This window comes from Phyllobates terribilis, unplaced genomic scaffold (assembly GCF_046119375.1).
Source record: "Phyllobates terribilis strain yellow unplaced genomic scaffold, ASM4611937v1 Scaffold_8__6_contigs__length_399053987, whole genome shotgun sequence".
Classification (NCBI taxonomy): Eukaryota; Metazoa; Chordata; class Amphibia; order Anura; family Dendrobatidae; genus Phyllobates; species Phyllobates terribilis.
This window is the reverse complement of record NW_027362768.1, coordinates 322,265,865-322,281,048: the sequence shown is the minus strand read 5'-3', so window position 1 is coordinate 322,281,048 and position 15,184 is coordinate 322,265,865. Positions and strand designations below refer to the sequence as shown.

Below are 15,184 nucleotides of genomic sequence, written 5' to 3'. Positions count from 1 at the left end.
TTTTCTCCTTCATCTTTACAGGTATAAAACATTACAGGTAACTTTTCATATTATAATTTTAGCAGCATAAACTTTTGATATAAAAATTTTTCATATAAAACGCCCTTGATCTTCTGGCCACGGTGCAACTTGTGACCAGGTAAAGTGCAACAGTCACTAGTAGAAAAACAGTTCCTTATAAAACCGGTAGGGGGCGCCTTAGGAAGCGCAACTATTTACAGGATATGGCCGCTCTCAGTCCTCGGCCAGTGGGGATTAGGAATGGCTGCTCACAGTCCTCAGCCTGGTTAGGGATAGGGACACACGGGAAACAATTCACACTAGTCCCAACGGGGACCACTTAAATTGGCAACAGTTCTTGTACCCCGACGGGTAACTTTACCGTTCAGTGATAACTATGCCCTCCTTTTCCTTCCGGAGGGTAATCTTCAAACCCGTCCGGGTCCTCTTGTTCCTCCTCATACCGCAGCTCTTCCTCCGTCAATCGGTGCACGTGAAGGGCGTACGGTCCTTTGGCACACTGATGCCGGGTGAAGGTGACCTCATCACCCAGGTAAAGGTCACGTCCTCGGTGTCCCTCCGGCAGGTGAGACTCGACATCCCTGCGAGTGACAAAGACATCGCCGGGGGTTCTGTGATCCCGGATAAAGCCCCAACCGTGCTCCAGTTGGAACTTGATTACGGTCCCGGTGGCGCGGGGACCGTGGGCTGCACGGGGGTTTCGCCGGGTCCGGCGTTTCTGCTCCGCGCTCTGTACCTGCAGCCGCTCCTCGCGGACCCGCCTCTCTTGCCGTTCTTTGTTGAAGACCTCTAGTTGTTGTCGGCAGCACTCCACACGCTGGGCTGCGGCCGTCCGGGTCTCTTGGGTGAACCCCATGAGGTTTTCACCGGTGGGGTCCCATGCGAACTGAGCCTCCTCCAACGGGAGTGGGGTGATCTTGGCGGGCGCCGGAGCCGGGATCAGGGGCTCACACAGGGGCCATTCCTTCCGGAGTCGGGGATTGACGTACTCCGGTGGCCACACAAAGGACTGCCCATCCGGGCAAGTATGTTGTGCGAACAGGTCTTCACCCAAGGGCAGCACTGTGGAGGTTGAGGGCGCGGTGGTGGTAGCGGCGCCCGGATTCACCAGGCCTTGCGACCAGGCCGGTGGCACTCTGAAGGTGAAGGGCACTGTGGAAACGGCGGCGCCCGGGGGTACTCGGCCTTGCGACCAGGCCGGTGGCGTTTCCTGCTTGGCCGCGCTCAGGGTTGAGGCGCGTGACGTCACAGGGGGCGTGGCCGCGGCTCCTGCCGCTTGAGGCCTAGTTTGGAGCGGTGGCGGTGCAGCATCGGGCACGGTAAGGGGGATTTTGGGCTCTGCGACGGGGAGCTGGGGCAGGCTCACGGCTACTAGGCCTGGGGTGGTGACGTCCCCTTTACCTGCTTCCATCTCTTCAGCTCCTTCCACGGCGTCGTCTCCGGCCTTCGTCCCTCCTGCACCATCCTCAGAGGCAGACAGACTCCTCGTCCCGGGTGGCGTCCTTTGCTGGCGGGTTCCAGCCTGCAGGGCCATTTCTCTGCTCCACTCGGCCAACACTTCTTGCTGCACTCGGGCCATCTTCCGAGCCAAGCCCTCCAGTGCGGTCTGTGCATGCTCCCGATCTTTGGGGAGCTGTGCCAGGATCTCCACCAGGCCTTCTGGGGTGGCGGCCTGCAACAGGCTCCTGACCAGAGGGTCGGTGCTGCCTGACTCTCCCTCCATCTCCGGGTGCGATCTTTCCAGACTCCTCCAGGCTGCACCCATCCTCTCTCTTTTGTTCTTGATCCGCCCATACTGAGGGTGGTCCCGGGGCCACTTGGTGATTGTCAGTTCCAGGGGCAGACCCCTCGCTCTGATGGACATCTCTATCATTGCAGTCTCTGCTGGTGGGGGCGGTCTCCGCTTTTGGCGCTCTTCTGGGACCAGGCCCACGATGGGAGGTGGTCTCTTGCCACCCTCTGGCACGCCCATAATGGCGTCCGCTCTGCCAGGGCGGGAAATCGTCTCAGATGGCGGGAATCGTCTCCTAATGGCGGGAAACTCCGTGGATGGCGGGAAAAGGCTGCAGATGGCGGGCAAACGGCGGGAAACGACCCGAGATGGCGTCCGATGGCGGGGACCCTCTGGAATTGGCGGGAGACTTCTTCTGACGGTACATATAAACTTTTCTTCAGGCACGCAGTACCCGGTAGTTGCGGGCACGAAATCCTGCCGACTACGCCAAAGTTGACGCGCCCCTGGGCCTACTTGGTGTAGCGTTGCGCACGCGGGGACTACCCAGAGCCGGGCCCGTTGGGGGTAGTAGTCTCGTGGCGGTGACCCGGTCCGTGCCCAGGGAGTCAAACTGTGTGGCTGAGTGTTAGCAGTAGATGTTGAACGACTACGCCACCCGTTGAATGCAGCTATGGAGCTGCCGCTGCAGGACAGTCCGCTGAGGCCGGTGATATGGTTGTGCAGCGTAGATGGTATAATCCCCAACGGGAGGGGTATGGCCTCAGGGCAGCAGACGTAAATGATGGTGGTAGTGATGGTGCGGCAAGGAAGCTCAGAGACGTGTGATGCAGTTTCAGGGTTTTTACTCACAGGTGTTGCTCCGGTCACTTCGGTCAAGGGTGACCACCCGGGCCGTGCTGCGTCCACCAGGTGCGGGACTCGGTCAACTCCCGGGCAGTTCCAGAGCGTGGTCCTGAGCTCCCCTCTCTCTTTCTTCCTACTGGCCGTCCCCACCAGGGACCCACCTTTGTCCGGCTCCCTCGGGCCTCTTGGTGGCAAAACCTTTCCTGGCTTTCCTGACCCTATTCGTGGTATGCCTTCCTGGTGAATGTGGTGAGGGTCGTGCCAAAGCTTGACCACGACCTCCGGTTCCTGGCTAAGGATATTTTGCCTCTGCCAGTTTGGGCTCCGGTACCCTTTTCTGCCAACCCTTCACCCTTTTGATTTACTTCTGGGATCTCAGGGTTCCCTCTTGTCTTGTGTCTCTGGGCCTCTCTTCCTCCTTCTCTCCACTACAGGCCTGGCCCTGGAGCTGGGCCCAGACGGTGCCACAGCTCCCTGTCAGCCCTCCTGGCTGAACTCTCCCTCAGAACTCACCCTGTCTCTAGATGGTGCCCACCATATATACTCCCTCTATGTGTGAGCCCAGGTGACTAGCACCCAATGGGCTCCTACCTCTATGCCCAGAGCCCCTCCCCTATCTGCCCCTACACTACTGGGATGTTCCTCCCCCCTCCCCACTCCAGCCAGGGACAGACGCTGTCGTACCTGCACAACTATTTGGTGGGAGTACCGTTGTTCTGTCCCCCGGAAATGGGGTGAGTGTAGTGCATGCAGCTATCTGAGCTCAGTCCCACACTCCATCCTTACCCGGGAGTGGAATACCACACCTCTGGTTTGAGGTGCAATACCCCTGTAGCAGCCGAGTCCTCGGGGTGCTACATAAACATATAGGAACTTATATAAAAAACTAGTGCAGGCAATAGTTGGAGCTGTCGTCCATAACCACTTGTCTGTTCTTCAGACTTCTCTCTGTGACTGCAACAGGCAGCAATAGTTTATTTTAGTCTTCGAACAGAGACATTGCCAACCTTAGGTTTAATTTTTGTCTGGACAGCTTGGCCAAAATTCACCGACAAATTAGAAAGCCAAAAATTAATCATGTCTCAGATCATTAATTGTAACACATTTACAGCATTTAATGTGAATTTCAGAACCATGATAATTACATGTATAATAACCGGCCAAGTCGAGCCAGTCTGCATTTCTGCTTAATAGAGGTCCTCACCACGGAGTAGGTGATTAATGTACAATCGTTTAGACCCCCATCGATCACTAGGTCCTGAGTCCCCATGTTCACTGTTCCTCTACTCCTACTCAGAAGCTGTGGGAGTGATGGAAACATCTGTGGATTGGTGGTAATATCTATACCAGTGGTGGTCTGATTGCTGGTGGCCTTACTGATTTCCACAGCTGGGGACCCTTGTCTTGATCTGTATCTTTGTTGGCCTAATGAACATAGCTGGGCATTGTACGCTGCTATCTTCATTCGTTCCATAGACTTTTGAATGTAGTGGCAGCTCGCATGTGTGACCACCGCTCACTTCAAACTGGGGAGGCTGGTTCCGAATTCTGGAACTCTGGAATTCTGACTTGTTCAGCTATCTACTGCACAAACTTCATAAACTAAAGTTCCCCCGACAGTCTAATGTGTATGGGGATGCAAGCCAATTTTCCCCCAAGAGAAGATATTGGAGGAGATAAGGATCCAGCATGAAAGATTTTGGACTGCTGATCCTTTTATTCTTGGAGCGTTAAATGGGTATTCCCGTCTCCAAGATTTTATCCCAATATGTAGTATGTGTAATAATATTAATATTAGCAATGAAATTAGAAATGTAGTAATTCGCTATGTCACTTACCCCATGTACAGGGCATTGCAGTAGATTAGGTAGCCATTGTTACAACCTATAACAACTAACTGTCACTATATGAGTGGTCTTAACCATGGACACCTAAGCTACTGCAATGCCCCGCACATGGGATAAGCGACATAGCAAATTAGAAGAACAATACTATATTTCTAATTGGAGGTATTTGCTAATATTATTATTATTATCATTACACCTACTGTATATTGGATAGGATCTTGGAGTTGGGAATGCCTCTTTAAGTCGCCACAAGAGGAGTCTGACAGTGGCTCTCTCATAGAGAACACAGAAATGATCGTCCAACTGTGAATGAAGGAGTCGGGAGAGATGGCTGTCAGCTAAACTATCGGACGAATCATCTTCTGACTGACAGCTTTATATATGTATATCTTGGAGAAGTGTTTCTATCACCTACAGGTGAAGGTACCTTAGAGACTGTTACGCTCGCGCCCGGACTGACTGGCGTGAGCGTGATTAGTGATCTCACTGTACCATGAACCGAGGAGTGCCTGGAGGAGCGTAACTAAGTATCAACCCGATCCGACCAAGGTCGCACGGCAGCTTAGTTGACTCTGTGGACCAAGGAGGAACCGAGCAGAGGGACCAGGTGCTACTCCAGGTCAGACCCCAGTCACAGTTGTTGACCCACACCGGGGAATGCAGGAACAGGCAGGTTAGACAAGGCGGAGCAGAGAGAAGCCGCCGGAGCGGTGGGCAAGGCGGAGCAGAGAGAAGCCGCCGGAGCGGTGGGCAAGTCAGAGCAGAGAGAAACCGCTGGTGCGGTGAGCAAGGCAGAGCAGAGAGAAACCGCCAGAGTGGTGGGTAAGGCAGAGCAGAGGGAAGCCGCCGGAGCGGTGGGCAAATCAGAGCAGAGAGGAGCCGCCGGAGCTGTGGGTAAGGAAGAGCAGAGGGAAGCCGTCGGAGCGGTGGGCAAGTCAGAGCAGAGAGAAACCGCCGGAGCGGTGGGTAAGGCAGAGCAGAGGGAAGCCGCCGGAGCGGTGGGCAAGTCAGAGCGGAGAGAAACCGCCGGAGCGGTGGGTAAGGCAGAGCAGAGGGAAGCCGCCGGAGCGGTGGGCAAGTCAGAGCGGAGAGAAACCGCCGGAGCAGTGGGCAAGACAGAGCGGAGCGAAACCGCAGGTGCGGTGGACAAGGCAGAGAGGACAGGGCTCTGTTCACATGGAACACACAGGAAAATGCAGGCTACAACACAGGAGGAAGATATGGAGGAAGGGAAAAGGGACAAGCAGAACCAGATACACACAAGGTACTTCTCATGAAGTAGCGAGTGGACACAAAACTCACAAACAGAAGTACAGAGACAACGAGTAGGAGTTAGGTGCAGGTTCAGATACTGCAGGAAAAGGGAAGGTACGGACATAGAGACAAAACGGGTAACAGGCTAGGATACAGTTCAGACAGGAACTGCTACTGCAATGAGATACAAGAACGAGCTTGGGTATACAGCCCCCAGAGTGGCGGGAACAGACTAGAATCAGGACAGGACCTGGCAGTTCAGTAGCAAAGACTAACTGAGTGAAGGTGTTGCTCAGGCACCTCCTACTGGGTGGAGGGGGTTTAAATATCCAGTGACTCACAGCAATAGGCTGGAGACGCATTAGGGGTGCGCCCATAGCAGCTATAAGAATCAGGAAGTAACCGGGCCGCCGCCCTAAACAGTCAGTCAAGAGACATGCACATAGCATGAACTGGAGCAAGGTTTGTAGGCTGGACTGACAGGTAAGATTGCGGTCTTGCATAGTGGGAGGTGGTGCACTATGCAAGCACGCTGCCAGGGATGTTACAGAGACAGAGTGGTGTTTGGGGGAAAGGAGAGGGCAGTATTTTAGGAGGGATCGGAAGAGCCCTCAAGAGTGGTTGACGAGCTCCTCCAGAGTGTAGTAGTCAGTGTGTGGTTCCAGAGTCATAGCAGCAGAGAGAGCGATGACAGACCAGTGGCAACAGTTGATAGAGTGACAGCAGGACCGATGGGAAAACAGAGACAACCTCCTAGTCCTCCTTGTTTTCTGAGGGAGACTATCACAAAAAAGGATCCACTGCTGCACCCCCTGAGAGTTCAGGACATGCAGCAGTGGCGTACTGCCAATTGCGGCAGGCCGTGCCACTGCTATGGGGCCCGTGAGCTGGGGGGGGACTATGAGCCGGGGGCCCCGAAGCAGCGGGGGAACGAGGAGGATAGGTGAGTATTGGCTGAGGAGCGGATTGCGGAGGAGCGGGGCACACACAGTAGCAGCTGCTGCAGCTACCACGTGTGCCCACTGCTAAAGGGACATGAATATTCCCTCTTCTCCACTCCCATGGGCATGGAGAAGAGGGAATATTCATTCTCTTTAGTAGCGGGCATGGAGGAGCGCTGAGCCTCGGCTCCTGCTGACAGTGCCCGGAACTAAAGAGAATGAATATTCCCTCTTCTCCACGCCCATAGTCCCGGCGTGGAGAAGAGTGAATATGCCGGCAGCAGCAGGTCACCTCAGCATCTGAGAGCGGCTGCTCAGATGCCGACATGAACTGCCTGGGAGACAGGACACAGCAGCGCTGGAGCAGAGGTGAGGAAGGAAGGTGAGTATGAGGCTAAGTGCCCACGATGCAGATTTTTCCTGAGCTTTTCTGCATCTCCCTGGCAGAAAAAACGCATGCGGATTTTACATGCGTTTTTCCTGCCAGGGACAAGCGTAGTGAAGCGTATTGATCATGCGATTTCACATGCGGGTTGTCAAGCGCTTTCCAAGCGATTTTAGCATCACTTGGAAAGTGCTTGACAACTTGGTCACACTATAGAAATCCATACAACCGGCATGGATTTTATATAGTGTGACCAAGTTAGTTAAAAAAAAGAATAAAAATAGTAAAAAATAGAAAAAAACATATGCTCAGCTTCCAATGACCCCCGCTCTCCTTATCTGATACGTCCGGTCTTCCCAGTGTCTCGCGGTTGTGTAAAAGGACCTTCCATGACGTCACTTAGTCATGTGATTGGTCACGTGACCGCCGATGTCAGTAATCGCGTGACCTGTCACATGACTTAATGACGTCATGGCAGGTCCTTTTAGACCATCGCCAGCTGCCGGGGAGCCCGGACGCATCGCTATGGAGACCGGGGGGCCATCAGAAGGTAAGTATAAGGTTATTTTTTATTTTAATTCTTTTTTTTTTACAGGTACTATGGTACCCGGGTCTGGAGGAGAGTCTCCTCTTCTCCAGACCCGGGTACCATCCGCACATTGAATCGCTTAATATCCGCATATGCACATGTAGTCATGCGTATATTAAGCGATTCAGTGCAAGTCAATGGCGGCGATTACGCAAAATAATTGGTAGCGCTGCGGATTTTTCCACTATGATAATCCGCTGCGGAAATTTCCGCAGCATGTGCACAGCACATGCGGATTATCATTGGGAACATTGCATTGCAGACCTACTACCAAGCGTTTTTTAAGCGTTTCTGCAGCGGAATTGCCGCTGCGGAAATGCTTAAAAAACGCATAGTGGGCACACAGCCTAAGTGATTATTTTTTTGTATGTGCAGTGATGGGGCCACACATACCAGGATTGGGGGGGGGGTAGGCCATGCATACCAGGATTGGGGGATGAGGGATCCATTCATACCAGGATTGGGGGATGAGGGGCCCATGCATATCAGGATTGGGGGATGAGGGGTGCCATATATACCAGAATTGGGGGATGAGGAGGCCATACATACCAGGATTGGAGGATGAGGGAGCCACACATACCAGGATTGGGGGATGAGGGGGCCATACATACCAGGATTGGGGGATGAGGGGTGCCATACATACCACGATTGGGGGATGAGGGGTGCCATACATACCAAGATTGGGGGATGAGAGGGCCATGTATACCAGTATGGGGGGATGAGGGGGCCATGCATACCAGGATTGGGAGATGAGGGGTGCCATACATACCAAGATTGGGAGATGAGGGAGCCATGCATAACAGGATTGGGGAATGAGGAGGCCATGCATACCAGGATTGGGGGATGAGGAGGCCATACATACTAGGATTGGGGGATGAGGAGGCCATGCATACCAGGATTGGGAGATGAGGGGTGCCATACATACCAGGTTTGGGGGATGAGGGAGCAATGCATACCAGGACTGGGGGATCAGGGGTGCCATGTGTACCAGGATTGGGGGATGAGGGGTGCCATACGTACCATGATTGGTGGATGAGGGGTGCCATACGTACCAGGATTGGGGGATGAGGGGTGCCATACATACCAGGATGGGGAAATTTACCAGTAGCTGCGGCATTATCCACCCTAGGCTTATACTCGAGTCAATAAATTTTCCCCTTTTTTTGTGGTAAAATTAGGGGCCTCGGCTTATACTCGGGTAAGCTTATTTAAAATATATGGTATTTTAAAATCAATGAGTATGTGGTGCTCATAATACTGCAGGACTGTGGGGTGCATTATACTATATGGGAGCTGCATTTTACTCTATGGGGTGTGTAATATACTGTATAGACGACTTTGGGGAGTGCATTATATTCTATGGAGGACCATGGGAAGTTCATTATACTATATGGAGGATTATGGTGGGCGCATTATACTATATGGAGGATTATGGTGGTCGCATTATACTATATGGAGGATTATGGGGGGCGCATTATACTATATGGAGGATTATGGATGGCATATTATACTATATGGAAGGCTATGTGGGGCCATTATAATATTTTGAGGGCTATGTGGGGGGCCATTATACTGTATGAAAGCAATTGTACGTTGTGAAGGTTTGTGTGGGGTCCATCATACTGTTTGGAGGGCTACTGCGGGCCATTATCCTGTATGTAGGCCCATTATACTGCATGGAGGGCTGTGTGGGGGTCACAGTTGGGGGATCATACTGTGTTGGGGTCACCATACTTTACCCTGGGAGTTGAGGTGGGGTACAGTAGGATCATTATACTGTTCATGTGGAGGAATGCACCATGGGGGTATCATACTGTGTTTGGGGGGCACTTTTATTGGCATCATACTTTATGGGGAAATGAAAGAGGAATCTAGGACTTCACCAGGAGGAAAATTACTGTAAAGGCTGGAAAGTTGTAAAATATGCTCTTCTGTGCCCCCGACAAATATTTATTTATTTGGGGGGGGGGCAATTAGAGCTTCTGCTATGGGGCCCTATGTATTCTATGTACGCCCCTGACAGGTAGAACAAAAAAGACATGCAATGGCAGAAAAAGCTGACGGCATTGGAAAGGGAACGTGGTGTACCAACAACATGGCTAATAGGACTGGCACACTTCATAGTACCCATCAGGTGCCACAGATTGATGGTGTGTAATTGTTGCTGCAGACTTTTGAGTAGTTCCTTTCTGGGAAGTTCCTATCAATTATATTCGGTGATGGATATTACCTTTTATTAGCTGCCATTTTGTCAGACTGTGTATCCTGAATTGTGCTGACTGTGAACTTGCCATTTGTATAATTTCTTGTAAGGTCAGTTAAAGAGTCTTTTCAATTTTTATTTCATAAATCAATAGTTCATATGAAAATGAGAAACTGTGTACTATGTCTTATCAGATAAATCTGCTTCTTTCTCCTCCTGGACTGATCTTCCACTCTCAAGTCATGGGTAAAATCAGTATTAAGTGAAGACAGACTTTCCCATTACTGAGATAGGAGATGACAGTTGGTTCTTCTTAAATGCTATGGAGGAGGCGGAGCTAGAGGCTAAAACAGTTCTCCATGGAACCTTATAACCACCAACTGAAATCTTTTATCTCATTAATGGAACAACCTGTATTCACTGACTACACATTTTACACATGAATTGAGAATTTTGAGAATGAATGATCAGTCCAGGAGGAGAAAGAAGCAGATTTCTCTGATAAAATATATTAGAAAGTTTCTTATTTTCACGTGTACTGTTGATCTATTAAAAAAAATGACAATCACGGTTAGCCTTTGAGAAAATGTTCATGTTGTCCAAAGTTTGCATTACGCCAGTCCTCACGTTACTTGCTTACAGTGCCGTAGACGTTGGCTCGTTTATTGTGGTCTTCTAGCCGTTTCCGTTATCTATCTGAAGGCGTGCTGCACATATATCTGAGCCCACCACCTTGGAGCATCAAAAGGCATCATCCTAGATGTAGAAGACACTGATGACTGAGCTTCTTATCTCAGACACAAACCACAGTCCTGGAGATTGAGACATGACAGCTCTGAGCATAAAACATCCGCATCGGTCCTATCAGTCCTAGTCTTTTGAGCTGCATGAGGTGTAATGTGTCTTCCCCAATGAATGCTTTTTACAAACCACACGTAGGGGTAAATGATATATTCTCTGATGGCAACAGATAGTCGCTTCCTGCCTTGCACTTTAGGCTATTCACTGGGAGGGGTTACCAAAGCAGCTGGAAGGAAATCATGAAGCAGTATTGCCAACTTTGCAGCGTCCCGATACTCGTCCCGAGCACTCACATACTGAGCTGATTACATATCTGGTGGGAATCCCATCTCATGCAGCCTCATGGTGTGGTGCTGCTGTTTTGTGCATCACCAGGTGAGTCCACCCTTATCTAGCACTTATTTTAGGAGTCACCTAAATTATTAGATCTTTAACTATTTCGATCAATTTTATCGAAAAAAAAAAAAAAAATTATCTGCGGCATTCAAGTTGATCTGGAAAGATCCTCATTTGCCAAATCTTTAATCTTTATTCCTTCCATCATTAAGATAATTTTTTCTTAATTTTTAAAGTTTTTTTTTACTTTTATTATGATATGTAATTTTAACATTGTCATGGAAATGTATGTATGTACTGTACTTACGTATAGGATGGGATAGGAGATGGCCTCTGCCTCTTGGAAGAATGGGCATTCAAGGGGTCGTTTAGAACTTTTTGCATTTTTGAAGCATGGTATATATTAATATGATATATTTATATTATTTCTTTTTTTTTTTTTTACCAATTTTTTGACCTCAATATAAAAAGGATGTGAATGGGCCTAGATTTTGCATTTTATATCTGTGTATCAGGCAACCATGTTTGGAGAAGGACTAAAAGTCATCATGAGAGGCCAACTTGACAGCTGGTCAATCCGTTGTCATATTTTAGGTCGTCTCCTGACATGATGTAATATAGTAGCAATCCGTATGATTAGTGAATATTCAGTGATGTTGTGGAAGACTATAGTATCCGATGTGCACCCTGAGAACAACCAACAATATTTTTCCATTTGTCCCTGCTTATAAGTCTCAACATGTAAAAAGAAATATAGATTTAACCCTCTAGAATGTATTGGTCTCACCTTCTCTGACTGTGCTTGCTATTACTTTATTTTATTTTTTAAGACTATTGCATCTGATTCGTACCCCCACGAGACCAACAAACCATATTTTTCCATTTCTCCTTGCTTATAACGCTCCACACATAACAAGAAATATAGATTAACCCTCTAGATTAGTGTATTGGTCTCATTTTCTCTGACTCTGCTTGCTATTACTTTATTTTATTTTTTAAGACTATAGTATCCGATGCGCAACCTGACGAGAGCAACAAACAATATCTTTCCATTTGTGCCTGCTTATAACGCTCTACGTGCAACAACAAGTATAAAGTTAGCTCGCTAGAATGTATTGGTCTCATCTTCTCTGACTCTGCTTGCTATTACTTTATTATTTTTTTTAAGACTATCGTATCTGATTCGCCCCCTGACGAGAACAACAAACAATATTTTTCCAATTCTCCCTGCTTATACACCTAACAAGAAATATACCGTAGATTAACCCTGTAGAATATATTGGTCTCACTTTCTCTGACTCTGCTTGATATTACTTTTTTTTTTTAAGATGATAGAATCCGATGTGCATCCCGAAGAGAGCAACAAACAATATCTTTCCCTTTTTACCTGCTTGTACCGCTCCACCCGTAACAAGAAATATAGATTTAGCCCTCTAGAATTTATTGGTCTCACTTTCTGTGACTCTGCTTGCTATTACTTTTGTTTTTTGTTTTTTTTAAGACGATAGAATCCGATGTGCATCCCGAAGAGAGCAACAAACAATATCTTTCCTTTTTTACCTGCTTGTAACACTCCACCCGTAACAAGAAATATAGATTTAGCCAGCTAGAATTTATTGGTCTCATTTTCTCTGACTCTGCCTGCTATTACTTTATTCTTTTTTTCCCCATTCATGGCCATGTTTTTGTTTTATCAAGGGCTAAGGTGACCATATACATTGGATCAAAGTGGTTTGATGTTTGAACACTCATTGAGTGAGCGATCATGCACATTTTAATACATCTTGGCCATTACAGTTGTTGATTTGGTCCAGTGTCGGACTGGGGTGCCAAGGATTCACCAGTGACCAACTCCGGGCCCCACTTTTCAGCTACATGCAAATGTGACATTATCCTCAATAACAAATTTATATAACAACTGGGTAGATTGTTAAATAAATAAGAAGCTGCCTTTGTCTGTACATAGTGATTCATTTATATTGTGCCATGTACTGCTCATATAAGAGGGGGCCCACCGGAGGATTCTCCTGTTCTCCTGTGTGCCAGTCCCAGCCTGATTTGGGCCTTGTGTGTTCACTGGGCAGCCAATGAGCGATCTTTCTAAGAATATTCTGTATAAGATATTTCTTTCGTGGATGAAAGTACTTTCATTGAGCAAAAGATTTTGACTATGAAGCAAAAATAAATAAATAAATGAAACAGAGCTGAATTCATTTCATGATGATCTGCTGTGAACTGTTGGCTAAACATGATCAATGATCGTTTTAGTTGAAATCGCCCGTTTTCAGCAACTAAAGTATAATGTTGTTGGGGACCTTTTGTCCTAGTTATAGTAGAATTGAATTGAATAGAAGTAATCACCGCAAACCATTTGGCAATATGGGACTAAATCCATGATCAATCTTGGTCTTCCAGGCATTTATATTTGAGCAAGCTCCATTCTGATATACATTTACCTCTCTGTCGTCTCTTCGTGGCCACTTGAGTATATTGTATAATCAATGATTGGTGGTCAGTAAGCAGATTGCTCGATACAGAATGATTACCGGCCATCCAACCCCCCTTTCCAAACTCAGACGCATGCATAAAGTTAGTGTGAATCCATTTGCAGCACCCAGTCCATTGACCACATCAGTAATGTGTCCCCACCAGATTGGAGGCCTGACAACTGCATCCTTCTTCGCAGCATAGGCCGATCTCCATTTTGGCACAATGTCACACGTGCGTCACAATGCAATTATGATGTTACACTAGGCCATTAGATAAGAGACAGTTCTCAAAGCTCCCGACCGTCGGCCAAAGATTATCGATGCACCTGATGGACAGGGTCCTGCAAATTGGTTTGCAGCAACTTTACAGAGCGTGCACTGGTTCTCAATCTAAGAGAGGAAAAAGCCACTGCCAGGAGCCTTTGGCGGTGGCTTATTCGCTGTGAAAACAAAGAATCAACCATGTTGAATCCAACATGCCTGTTGCTTCTTAACCCTGTCATATGCTGTCAGAAAGACAAGACATTCATATACATTGGTCTTCTGGCTTTGCATTGTGCATGGGCACCTTTAATCATCCATCTGCAAAATACGATGACTAATTACCGCCAAATGATTTGCTTGTTCAGATGGATTAATAGTGTAACTTCAGCTATTTCTTTTAGGAAAATGACTGATAAAGGGCTGGTCGTGTCCCAGGATGTTAACATACCTAAACGTCCATTTACACTGCATGATTATCATGGATGGTAGTTCATAGGAACGCTCCTTCACAATAAAAACACATGCTGTCTCCTGCAGGCGAAACAGGCTGCCAATTACCCAACGAAAGAGCAAACTGCTTGTTTGTTGGGTGAACTAATCTTTTGGTCAACAAAAGATCATCGTTCTCGTCAGCACATCGTCCTATATTAGAGACTTATATATCTGAAATAAAATGTGGGTCTTGCCACCTGCATTGAACTGTACAGAATGAAAGAGGTTAGACTTTTAGCACACGCTTCTAAAAATTTGTAATTTACTAAGGTCGGGGACAAAACACTATAAAAGTGCTTCATCCTCTTCTTTTTCAGGATTAGTGGGAGTCCCAAAGGTTGAATCCCCACCAAGACCTCACTAGAGACATGAGAGATGGAAAAACGTCTTTTAGGATATGTTCACACAACATCTTTTTCAGGCAGGTCCGGTCCGAAAGCCACCTTAAAAACGCCCAGAAAACGCTCAAAAGAATGAACATATGCATTTCTATATAAAAACGACTCGCAGTTCATATGTTCAGTCTTTTTTATCTGCTTCATGTTTACAAAGACACCAAGCGGTTAAAAGAAGTGACCCGACCATTCTTCGTTTTACGCTCTGAAGACGCTGTGTACTTTATAATAAAAGTCAATGAGAAGGCACAAGAGACTCCCGGGTGTCTTTTTGACTGTTTTGCCGGCATTTTTTCTTAAAAAACTCCAGCGATGTCTTTATTATTGAGTGGAGTAAAAAAAAAACCTTTCCGGAAAACGCCATTAGAAAGCGCTAAATAAAACCTGCCGGCCGCCTAAAATATTGAAAAAAGCTCTCGTGCAACAACAAAAAATTATAAAAAAGACGCTTCAGGGAAAAGGTAAAAGAGAACGCTTGCATTTCCCGTAGTGTCTTCCTCTTGAAAAAGATCTTGTGTGCACGTACCCTAAGGAGTTTTCTGCATCCTGATTTATTTAAGGGGTATTTTTTAATTTGGCATTTGTGAAT

The 15,184-nt window shown here is 47.7% G+C and overlaps 1 protein-coding gene across 2 annotated transcripts in view; it reads left to right on the top strand.

Moving 5' to 3' along the window:
* The window catches only part of ARHGEF3 (Rho guanine nucleotide exchange factor 3), a 362,873-nt gene that overhangs the window by 168,481 nt on the left and 179,208 nt on the right, over positions 1-15,184 (top strand). The window contains exon 1 of one of the 2 annotated variants that reach the window (XM_073644609.1): positions 10,838-10,994. The exons of the other annotated variant lie outside the window; for it this stretch is intronic. Within the exon in view, the coding sequence (XP_073500710.1) occupies positions 10,962-10,994 (33 nt within the window). The 5' untranslated portion in view covers positions 10,838-10,961. Of the gene's footprint in view, positions 1-10,837; positions 10,995-15,184 lie in introns of those variants that run through there. 2 annotated transcript variants of the gene reach the window in all.